The sequence below is a fragment of the Dicentrarchus labrax genome, unplaced genomic scaffold (assembly GCF_905237075.1).
Source record: "Dicentrarchus labrax unplaced genomic scaffold, dlabrax2021, whole genome shotgun sequence".
Classification (NCBI taxonomy): domain Eukaryota; kingdom Metazoa; phylum Chordata; class Actinopteri; family Moronidae; genus Dicentrarchus; species Dicentrarchus labrax.
In genome coordinates, this window is record NW_026136707.1 from 4,141,453 (window position 1) to 4,153,656 (window position 12,204).

Consider the following 12,204-nt stretch of genomic DNA (forward strand, 5'->3'; position numbering starts at 1 on the left):
TCCATTAATTAACATCAGCTTTAAAGCAATGTTTGGTTTCATCTTGATTAATCTACGGATTATTTTCTCAATTAACCAGTTGTTTAGTCCACTGGTTTATAAGCTGGGGTTCAGGGACCAACATGGGTCCTTGAGTGGGTTGTATGGGGTCCCCAGCAAAAAGGAGGAATAGAATATTTTAACTTTTTTGGATGTCGGGACAAGTAAAGAAATAGGGTTGAACATTTTGATTGACTGTGATTTATAGTGATCTTTTAATCACTGTTTGACTACAAAGACTTTATTATCTTGAAAGCAAAAAAAAAAAGAATAAATACTCAGGGATTCCTTAAGACAATATCTTTTAAAATTAAGGGTTTGGGGTCTTATGTTCATCTATTATGTATCCTTGATATGAAACAGTTTGGGAACCCCTGGTTTAGTCTATAAAAGCTATGATAATTTCCTAAAGAGAGGGGTAATATCTTCAAATTGCTTGTTTTGCCAAACCAAGTTAAAACTATCTATAAAAAAATTTTAGATTCTGTACCCACAGAATGTTTTTGCTTGATAAATTTGATTATCAAAACTGTGAAATTGCTAGTCAATGGAGTTCAGCACTACATCTTACATTTTTAAATATGTAAATTTGAAATGTCACACTCCCGCTGATCTCAGACAACCAGACAAAACTCAAAACTCGTTCTACAGAAGAGAATATTTTAATTATTACACTCGTCAAATGAAAGGTATGCTTCTGAGAGGCAACAACCTGCTTGACCAGAGGTGGCAATGCTCATGTGAACGCTCTTCAGGAAACAACTAAGACAGTTAACTGGAATGAGAAATAACAGCAGGTAAAAAACAGGAAACAAGGTAACTGAAAAAATAAAAGACTGAACAGCAGAAATACAATAGTTTGTGCAACAGCAAATACAGTTTAAGTATATACAAGCATATAGTCTTTCACTGAACATTCAACAACAGCTTCAACTATGCATGGACTATTTCTAAATAAAGATTACCTTTAATCTTTATTTACTTGTAGCGTTATTCTGCTTCAGTTTATTCAGTCAACACCATTTGTTCCAGTAAGTGCCGAGCAGCCAGAAGATTTCTTTAAGAAACCTTCACGGAGTTTTTCAAGTGCTACAGATGTCTTCAAGAAACAAACGCAATACTTCACATTAAAAGAGATTAATGTGAAAATAAGAAACCTGCACTATATCAGATAACATTCAGCAGCCTGTGTTCAGCTCTTGAGAAATATATGAACACTTCAGTTACAGTTTGATGTAATGAAGAAAAATGTCGAGAAGAAATACCAAAGCTGAACAGTAAGAACGGATTTCAAATTACTGAAGACATTACTTCAATTAGTGTTGTATTTAGAAGACTAGTCCGTCTTAAAGTGGCTGGTGGGCTTTTAGGAAAACAGTGCAGCCTTCAAAATCCATACAAACTGAATGAGAATGTTACTGAATTGCAAACTTTGTGATTACAGTATGTTGAGCCATTTTTATACTGTACTAATGTCTAAACCCACTTTGTTTTCAAAGAACAATGTGCGTAAACATAAAAAGGGGAAATGATCCAGAACTCAAACTGTGACTGAACTAAAAATGTTGACCTGAAAATGGCAGATACCAGAGCCGTGTTTTTATTCACTGCTCAGTAGCTTCAGCAGTGAACATGAGAAGGAATCTTTAGAGCGCTTTAACAATATTGTTGTTTTTCCGTTATTAACAATCTGGTTGATTAAGGCTGAATCTAGGGGTTGATCTAAAAATGGAGCGTGGTAGAAGGCCAGATGTTAGAAAAGCAAGGCTTGTGACCAAAAGGTTGCTGGTTCAAATTCCAGTAACGTCTGAGGAAATGTGAGTGAAGAAAACAAATAAATAAACACTTCCATTCCCTCACCACAGCGGACACAGCGTAAGGCCAGCCAAAGCAGATCTGGAGTAAGGCCCATCTTTCCACATCCTTTTTTTTCTTTTTTTATTACTCCGCTTCCCTCTTTGGGGGATCACCATAAAATTCTTCTTTATAAAAGAAACATAAATTTGTACAAGTATTTACAAAGGGGAGGAAGGGGAAACCAAGGCATTTAGTGTTTGGGTTCTACAATTATCCACAGAGATGTTTCACATCCCTCAGTCCCACATTCAAAACATTCTAGGAGTCCACTTGGAGTGTTTTTTTTTTTGCCATGGTATCTAATATCTCAGCCTACTACTGTTTCAGGGTGTGTTGTGTCCTGGGCCAGCCCAAGTCCCTGAGTTATTAGTGTTTTCTCTCTTAGCCAGTGCTAAGGATCTCAACCAGAGTCTGAATCACTGGTGTCTGAGGACGAGGACGAGGAAGAGGAGGATGATGAGTCGGAGCTGGAGCTGCTGCCGCTGAGGCGTGCGGGCTGGGTGTGCGTCTCTACAGTGCTGGGCTTCTCCACTGCGGAGAGATCGACAAGTAAATAAATAAGAGTTTAAAGGATACACCAGGTAACAGGCGAAAGGGAGAACTATTAATGTATTAAAGACCAACCATAATGAGGAAATAGTTTACATCTAAATAGCAACGCTGAAGGTGCATTTGATGCAAAATGGGCATGTGTGAGCTCACCTTTAGGTTTCGTAGGTTTCTTCACAGAATTGAGTTGCCCACTGACATCTTGCAGCCTCCTCTCCAGCTCCCTCCTCTTCTCGAGAGTTAGCTCCTCTTTGGACTTGCCAATGCTGCCTTTCTTTGCTGCTGTATATGAAAAAAATGACAGAAGTTGTTATAGTCCTGGGGTCCACGTGGTAATGCAGTGACGTGTGTGGTTGTGTATCCGTGGATCTGTGTAAATGAGCTGCAGTTAAGTGTTTTTAGGTGTAGTGGTCTTGGAACATGAGGGCTTTCTCACAGGGATTCTGCTGGTAGTGTGGGCCAAATTCAATCAAACATAAGTAATGGGCTGTAACCATGTGATACCCCAATGACCAACTCCTCACTCTCCACATCAGTTTTATTTAGCGGACGAAAAAAGCTGTATCTTCATTCTGCAGTTTGGCTTCCTGGGTAGAAGACGTGGCTCTCGCTACAAGCTGTTACAAAAATGTGGTTCATCATATTTACCATTGGTTAAGTGTTATTTAGTTTAAGCGTAGCTTGTACAATCATTAATGTGGGAAACTTAAAGTAGCTTCATGACAGGACCCAACAAACTTCCATGACTCGTCATTGATTAAATGCTTAAAGTATCAAGCACTGCGTTGCCGTACTGTACATTCTAACTTCGCAAATTCATCATCAACTTTCCACGCCACTGCATTGACCCTAAGGAGCATATCCAGCAATGTTTACTCAGGAGGAAAACTAGCCCATCACTCACTAGGGGAGAGATGAATAAAAGATGTGGGTACAGTACCAAAGTCAAGTGCATTAAGTGGCTGGGAACACAACGTTACATGCCTGTCAATTTGGTGTAATGCTATGGTTACATTTTTTTTTTCTGAGTAAATCAGAGGAAAATCTAAATTTGATATTCAAGAATCAAGTTCAACTGCTCCTTTGCATATACCAATGTTAGATTGCCCTGTCCTTCATTTCACTGTCTTGTTGGTTCTACCCATGTCTCCTGTTGTGTAACGTGATTACATGTTGTCATGTTTTAATGATGATTAGATTGTCTGCTTAACATGGTTTTGCTTTGTATTATTGTTTGAATTGCACATTTCCTACTATGTATATCTGTTCCTTACTCCTTTCACCTTTTCATCCTCTGTTCAGCTGCTTCATGTTCATATCTACCTTCCTCTGTTGGAATTGTTTTATTGTTGTTTTATTGGCTAACTCAACATCTGGCCAGGGGACAAAAGTTATAAATTACCCCTTTAGCTAACACTGGCTTTTTAACAGTGATGTGATCAATGTACACTGTACCTATGAAATATATAATTTATCTCTAATATGAAAAAAATATATCGTGCGTCAATCATTATTGACTCATTTGAAATTTAAAAAAAAAAAAAAAAAAAGGTAAAACAGCTGGCTGAACACTGGCTTACTGCTATGCTTTCCAGGGCTGCATTGTTATTTGAGGGTGGGAAATGTGTTTCCAAACCAATATTGATTAAATGTCCCTGTAAAATGCAAAAATCTAAACCAATTATAGTATTTGTTTGACAGACATATATTTACCTATTTCACCATAAGGCTTACGGGGCTTCTTCCTCAGACAGGTCATGACATAGCGCTCCAGCTCTTTCAGCGTCGATGGCTTGAGTGTTTCAAAGTCAATCTCAATCTCCTCGGGGTTGGTGTCCCTCAGTGAAGGCTCCCTTGACTGAATGATGTGAACCACGCGACCCAGCTTCTCCCCTGGTAGCTTGTTGATGTCAAGGCTCAGCTGGCGCTTCTCATCATAAGACATGGGCACGATCTCCTCCTCTTCCTCTGAGTCGTAGTGCGGCAGCATTGAAGGGGCCACTGGGGGGTAGAACGGCTTCTTTGCGGCTCTGCAGAATCAAAAGGAGGTGAAACAGTCGGGACAAAACCCATTATTGTATAGACATTATCTTTATTTTACTGTATATTGTGAAGCTTAAAAAGCTCCACACTGATGTGAAGATGAGATAATTGGATCATTATTTTACTACTAACTTGCTGTTCTTGTTACTCTTCTTCCCCTGGCTTTTCTTGGGCTGTGAACCACCTGCTCTGGCAGACTTGCTTTTCAGTATCTTGCCGGGCATTTTCCATTCCTCAGAGCCAGCTCTACTTCTGCCACCCCGACTTCGCTTCTCCAGCTTCTTCTTTTTCTTCTTCTCCTTTTTCTCCTTCTTCTCTTTCTTCTTCTTCGGCTTGACGATGGGGCCTTGAGAGAGGGCAGCCAGCTGCTCATGCACGGCCCGGAGCTGTTAAGAAAATTAAATTGGAAAGAAATGATCATTGTGTTGCAAACATTCAGTCATAATAAAAGAGACCTGGATAAATAAATAGTAGTAACCGGTCTTACCTGTGTGCACACCTGGTCCTGTAACTCGGCCAAGCGGTGTGCTCGCTCTTCCTCGCTGTCCGAGTTGGGGCTGCTCTCGCTCTCTTCACTCTCACTGCTGGGCTCACTCTCAGAAGTGGAGGATGAAGAGGACGAGGAGGAGGAAGAAGAGGAGGACGAGGATGTCGGGTGGCCACTCATTGACATGGCTGTGTGATCCATGTGTGGTTCATCGGGCATCTTGGCAAAACGAAACTCAAACACATCCTGAGGGCGCAGAGAAAGGAAAATGGGCATGCGTGAGCTCACCTTTAGGTCCTGTAGGTTTCATAGGCACTTTCATCTCAGTGGGATTATTTGAAAAGACGGCCAAGCTCACCTGCAGCTTCCGTGCCATGCCCACGACATCGTGGTCGGGTGGGTTGTACTTGTAGCAATTGGAGAACATGAGTCTGACATCACTAGCAAACTGCTGAGCGTCCCTGTATTCACGACAGTCCATCTTCCTCTGATGAAGAGTTAGGGAAGGACAAATTTAGTGCTTGACCAATAATTATGAAAACAATTTGCAATTTACAATATTTTCAATGCTTGTCAACACAGCATGTTAAATGTAATTTTTTAAATGACATTCTAACATTAAGAGATCTGAAACAACTTAAATTTATTATGTAATTAGTCACACAGTAGGAGCTATACTGATAGCTATTACTCTTTCCACAAGTTAAAAGCATACGAGACGTCACCTTGATGGTGCTGAGGTCCATGGGACACTTAATGATATCATGATAGTCATGAAGTCCCAGTGCAGCTGCGTCCACAGGTGTGTAGAAAGGCCAGGCGTACGCAGCATGTTTCTTTGACAACATTTCCTTCAGCAGCCCGCTGCAGTACCTCAGCTGAGGGCTCAGTTTGCCCTTCCTCGAGGGCTGGGGCTGGACAGAATCAGGCAAGTCCTTCTTGGGGGGTTTAATTGGGCGCCCGCTACCCACTCTGCGTCCAGTGGCTGACATCATTGGCTGGAGCAGGACTGGACCTCCGGGGCCCCTGACCAGGCCCATCCCAGGAGGGGTCTCCAAGCTCATGCCCCCCATGGACGAGATGCTGTGCATGGAGGTGTCGTGGACCTGGCCCCCGTGGCCTCCTTTCCCCAAGCCCACCATGTGCGTTGGTCCCGACATACCCACACTCAAACCCATGGTGGAGGGGGTGGTTGTGTCGGCCTTACGTTTCACACCTTTTTTCTAGAAATAAAGAGGTTGGAGGTCAGAAGATCAGCATGTGTTTTCCTTGCATAGGACACTAATACACCATCAACATGCTTCCAGACATTTGTGTTTGGTAGACATTAATTGAATAGGCTAAATCTTCACATACTTGTCATTCATTTTTATTCAGTGAGAAATTTCTGCACAATTTATGCTAATTGTCTCGATCAATATTGTGTTTTTTTGTGTATACCTTGGTTGTGGGCTGTGTAGGGGGCAGGCCCATGATGTTGGCCGGAGGAAGGCTTTTGGTCAGCACAGTCTGTGGAGAGTTGGCCAGCATGGACTCCCCAGTGTCCGAGGAAGAAGGGGAGTAGGCTGACTGGGACACTGCTGGCACCTGCTGAGCCCTCGATGCTGAGAGATGCAGTATATTTAACTTTAGTGACAGAACTCAGCTACAGAATTACAGCTGATAAAAGACTGAATAGTTTGGAGGAAGCCTATTATCACTGGAAACATGCAAGCCTTTTTATGTGGCTTCCATCATGAATGCAACTTTTACATGATTCATTTCTGCAACAGGAAGACATTTTGTAATTGCTGTATAAATGTAAAGAAAATGCCAAAAAAGAAAATGTGACCAATTTGTAAAGTTATAACAAAAAGTTTACAGTGATTCTAGTAGAAAACTAAAACAACAACTATATAAACAATTTCATTCCAATTCTGCAAGACTTATCACACACACACACACACACACACACACACACACACACTCACAAGATTTGCGACCTCTTCCCCTGCTGTTCTTGCTTCGAGGAGCTGGAGGAGGCAGCTCAATTTCATCCTGGGGCATCTGGGCCACCTTTTGGAGGAAGATCTTCTCTAAGGACTGGGCCATCAGCACAATGTCGTCTGTCGGCTAGACAAAAACATAATTCATAATCACATTAGCACACTGGAAAGAAGCCAGTATAAATACAATACATTTTAATTTCAACAGATCAATTTTATTAGTTTTAGAGATTAGCTGATTAATTCATGTATTGACTGATGACAACATCAATACACTGAATACCAAACATTTGCTAGACAACTTCAGAAATGCTTGCAACTTGCTCTGGGGTTCTCGTATTTCTTAAACGAAATGAATAACCAAAAGTAAAAATAATGAAAAATGGATGGAACTGATGGTGAAAAGGATTTTTGTGTCAGCACTCGATGGCGACAGAATCAATGTTTTTGGGATTCTCTACAACTACCACTTACACAAACTTGGCAAAGACACTTTATTTAAAAAGCCCACTGGAATATGTAGTTGTTGAATGCTAAAAAATAAATCACATAATCCTGTTGAAGAAAGCACAAAAGTTTTCTTACACTTGAGAACAAGATTTGTAGGCCAGGGCATCTCTGCAGCACTACAGTATTTCATTATAATGCTGTTTTGTTACATATTTTACCTTTATCAAAAAAACTGCAGCTTCTGCAATTTGGATATTGCACTTTCCCTTCTGCGATTTCGGCTCTACACTAAGTTTTCCAGAGGCAGCACCATGTTTCTCAACAGTTGGATGCTGAAGTCATTTGTTTCCTTGTCAACTTGACATTTTCATTTTCCCTCTTGTCTCACAAGTTGTGATGTTACACACGTACAGTATATGCAGGTCAGCACATGTTCTGTTATTACATAGGATAGGGTGTTAGATGACCCTTTTTTCATGGGAAATTAAGAAAAGGTTTTAAATTGCCTGTCTACACCTGGGCCTTAATCATCAATAAAAACAAAAAATGTGTTAGGTCAGTAAAAGAAAAGAAATTGTGAGTAAGGTCCATCCTAATATCAAATGAAATTAGAGTGGGACCATCCTACAAAAGGAAAGACTAAGAGAGAAATTAAAAAGGGAAAAAACACATGATGGATAAAGATCTGTTTTTTTACCTTTTAACCTACCTTGTTGTAGATGTAGCAGTTGGTGAACATTGTGTTGAAGTCCTGTATGCACTCACTCGCACTGCGGTAGAAGTTGTTCTCCAGGCGCTTTTTTATGGTTCCCATATCCATGGGTTGTTTGATAATTTTATGGTAATCCTGAAAAAAAAGATAGAATGATAGATGGGGGAATGGCAGAAGAGTGAGAAACACATAATCTTTGTGAAAAATGAAACTATAACTCGTGGAGCATGCTCAACATTGCAAACCAACAAAACAGAGGGAGCATCAAGTAGGGGATTTTTACCATGATAACATAAATAAAACTCAACAGAATTAAAGTGAAAGTAGAAAGTGAAAGTCACCGGTAAGTTAAGCCTGTAGGCATCCACAGGCTCGTGGAAAGGCCAGGCAAAGTGATGCCTCCACAGAGACTTCATCAGGGTCCTCTGGAGAAACTGCAGCTGGTTGGTCATGCGGCCAGGCCGGCTGGGATCCTTCACTGGGGGTTGTGGTGGGACAGGAGGCCCCTGTGGCATCGTGTGTGGCAGAGACGGGCTCTCAAAATCCTCGTACAGCAAGGAGGGTTTGCGAATGCGTTTGCCAGAACTGGTGTGTTGGTCCATCCCGCCACTTGACAACCCGACCAGAGAGCTGGAGGTGAGGATGAGAAAGAGAACGAAATTACAAACAACATATTCCTTTTTTTAAACTATATGATAAAAGATCAATAAAAGACCAGTGAACCCATTTTTTGTGTGGGAATACAAAGATACAAAAAAGGTCCACTGCGAGAGAGAGATGCTTGCTCATGAAGAAAATGGCACTTTTAAGTTGAATGTGCTGCATGACCTTTGCCACTCTTATTGATGCAGCCATCGATTCACAGATCCGCTATCCACTCCCATGAAACCATGCACTCATGGAAAATCTCAATCTCTGCATCCGATACAGGCTTCAATCATGTAACCCATGACCAGTAAAACTATTGCTTTCAGTCAGCTAACTGTCATCCAGGGAACTAGGACTCTACCAATAGGCTGCTGCTTTTAGCACAGTCATGAGAACCGCCATCGCATGGGTCCTCACCAGCCGAAAAATGAACATTCACTTATAGTAAGGTTGAGTAATAAGACGCCAAATTATGTGATATATTAATCACATTCAGCTCTGCATAAATATAGGAAACAGCCAGACATTGGCTGATTAATATATTATGCTTATTGGAACTGAATGTCTCACACTCTCACTGTCATCTTACAGTCACCATGCGCAGTGAGATTGTTTAATTCTAAAAACAGTGAATTTTACAGCCACTTCATTTTTATAAACTGTCGCTGCACAACCACAAAATATTAATATTGCACAGCCGCGGGCAAATACATTAACTATGCCTGATTTTTTTTGTGTGTGCTTTCAAATTAAATATTTATTGGAAAGAAATGTCAGAAAAACATTAATAAACACTGCTATTTTCTGCGTGACATTTGTGACCTCTGGTTTCCTCTCATTTACAGAAGGAAAGGATGTCAGGAAATGCTCCTGTCAATGTCCTGAGACATTGTGGTCTCAAAATCTGAGTTTGTCCCTGCTGGGCACTACAGCTGCCCACTACTCCAACAGATGACGAATGGGTTAAATGCAGAGGACCAATTTCCCACAAGGAATTAATAATTCAGCGTTAAGTCAAAGAAAAGAGAGACTTCCGTGCTCTCCTCGGAAGGAATCTTCAATCTTGGCTGTGGTTCAACACAATTACATATACTATGTCCTATATAGACCTGAGGCATTTTCTCAGTCCATGTAGTCGGATGAGGCCACTCTGTAAACCCGATCACCTCGGTTTCACCTCCCTCTAAGCAGAGCACATAAACCATTTAGATTTAAGTTAAATCTTACCCCACAGTTAAGGACACACACCTGCCCCACTGACACACAAACTGTGGCAAAGCCAGTGAGCTGATTTTCTACATCAGTCAGAATCCCAGCAACACAAAGAACAGTTAAACCGCATTAGTGCTGAGAAAAACATGAGCCACTGTGTACTGAATCCACAACAACATAAACAGTCACACATATTTGAACATTTATTTCAGCTTTTTGGAATATTTGTCAACAGGTCCAAGTGACTCCAGATGTTTTGTGATCTTCTACTGGATCACTGTATACACCTGTAGCACAGAAAAACACATTTGTCATTTTTTGTTTTTATTATGGGCCTTACTGGTTATAATTTCCTGATGCACCGGTGTCCAACAGGGGAATTATGTCAATTCGTCACAGAGAAATAGCATGGTTTGCGTACTTTTCAGATGTAGACTTTTACTGCCAAAATAATTGTTTTGTTTGGTTTTTTTTTAAAAGCGACAGAGCTCACTAAACATGCTTAGCTTTAAACCCAACATAAAAGTAAGCTCTGGCAAACATTTGACAGTATTAAAAAACACACCATGCATGCTTTACAACACTTCTGAGGAAAATAAAACAGCATGTTGCCACTCTATGGAGTTATGAATACCTTGATTATGTCCAATAAAACATAAAAAAAACCTTAACTATAGCCAAAAATGCAGTCTAGTGCCTCATAACATATAAGCACAGTCTGCTACTTAGAGGCAAAAACAATCTTTTTCTTTCTTAAACCTCTGATCTACTGTTGTTATCATTAACAAGTAAACAGCTCCATGTGACCAATGTGGCTTGTTTTAATCTGCATTGAATCATCTTCTGTTTCTACTAAAGGCAGTCGCACAGTGAAGCCTACAAACCCTCTTTTTTTTAAATTATTTTATTTCTTTAAAACCTTTTAATCAAAAACAATGAAAGTAAAAGTAAAGACTGTATCTCCATGCCAACAGCTGGTGATCGCGTGGTGTGGAGGCCCCGCCCTCCCTGTTTGTAAACACTGGCTCACAATGACAGAAAACGAATCACGGACAGCGATTTTTTTTACTTTTTTAAAAAAGGAGCAAAATACACGAAATCATTACTTAAAACATGTTGCTTTAGAAAGTGGTCAAACGATAAACCTGCCAGTCAATCCCCAGTCGTTTGTTTACCAGCACAGGAGCTGTAAAGCTAAGCTAAAAAGCTACCAACCAGCGTCCGCAGCGGACTGCACAACAAAACCCCGACAAAATCTAAAAGCTTTATTAAAAAGCGACTACGACAATGTCTGGATTAGCAAACGCTGTGTTTCTGGAGCATTTACTGCCAGTCACATACAGGCTGTGAGATTGGTGGAGCGATGAATGACCCGACTGACAGAAAGCCGGTGGGGCTGCAGCTGTCAGCTCGCCTTCTTTGTGCCAGCTCGCTGGTGAAGCTAAAAGCTAAACCACCAAAAAAAAAAAAAAAAAAAAAGGGGGGGCGAGTCTACAAACGTAGCTCCAGTTTTAGCTCGTAGTTAAGCAAGTCATGATGAGATGGTGTGCTGTGAAAAATTAATAAAATCAAAACAAAAATAAAAAAATAGCAAGTCTTACTACAAGGCAACCAGTTCGCGGACAGGCTAGCGTTGTTGCTAACGGTAACAGTTACCGTTAGCTAACCGTTAAAGGCTGACATTTGAACGTTGCTAGGGAACGTTAGTCCATCTTTTATCGGCCACAGCGGGGGATCGATTAACTCTCCGCAGCTCAAGTAAGAACCGAAAACGAGAGGCGGGCTTTACCTGTCGTGAGGCGGGTTGACGGCCGCTTCCATCGGGCTGCGGGCGGAGTGTTATTACAATCCCAATTTTTTTTTTCCCCACCGCTGTTGACGCTGCACTTCCACCGATGCGCCACTGTGCAGCTCCGCAGCGAAATGGCGCCTAAACGCTTCCGCTTGACCCTATATAAACCCACCACGTGGCAGCGACGCGTATTTCCTGTCACGTTCGGGGCGACTCTGCCCTCCTATTGGCTGCAGCCAGACGTCTGTCACAGGGAGCGCACACGCCCAACGCCCCCTCGGCCCTGCTCTCTGTACATCTTGTTCTCCGTCATGTATGAACACAATGGTTGCAGGAGCCGCACTGCGTTGAACTGCCTCGTTTTTTTTTTTAGCATTTGCCTTCAAAGTATTCACAGTTACGGCTTTATGTGGTCCATCTGTCTGCAGCG

The 12,204-nt window shown here is 41.4% G+C and overlaps 1 protein-coding gene across 2 annotated transcripts; it reads right to left on the reverse strand.

Moving 5' to 3' along the window:
* Window positions 1-679: 679 nt before the first annotated feature.
* brd2b (bromodomain containing 2b) lies at window positions 680-11,899 on the reverse strand. Of its 2 annotated transcripts, XM_051407665.1 has the most exons (12): window positions 11,772-11,899; window positions 8,464-8,752; window positions 8,120-8,257; window positions 6,946-7,087; window positions 6,416-6,579; window positions 5,701-6,198; window positions 5,334-5,462; window positions 4,976-5,221; window positions 4,621-4,874; window positions 4,159-4,475; window positions 2,599-2,727; window positions 680-2,427 (listed from the first exon to the last, which is right to left on the reverse strand). In XM_051407665.1, the coding sequence occupies exons 1-12, from the start codon at window positions 11,801-11,803 to the stop codon at window positions 2,297-2,299; spliced, it is 2,469 nt and encodes an 822-aa protein (XP_051263625.1). In that variant the 5' UTR covers window positions 11,804-11,899; the 3' UTR covers window positions 680-2,296. The 2 variants fall into 2 exon arrangements, with proteins under 2 accessions (XP_051263625.1, XP_051263627.1); XM_051407667.1 differs by lacking the exons at window positions 8,464-8,752; window positions 11,772-11,899 and having other exon boundaries at window positions 8,108-8,248.
* Window positions 11,900-12,204: the final 305 nt, after the last annotated feature.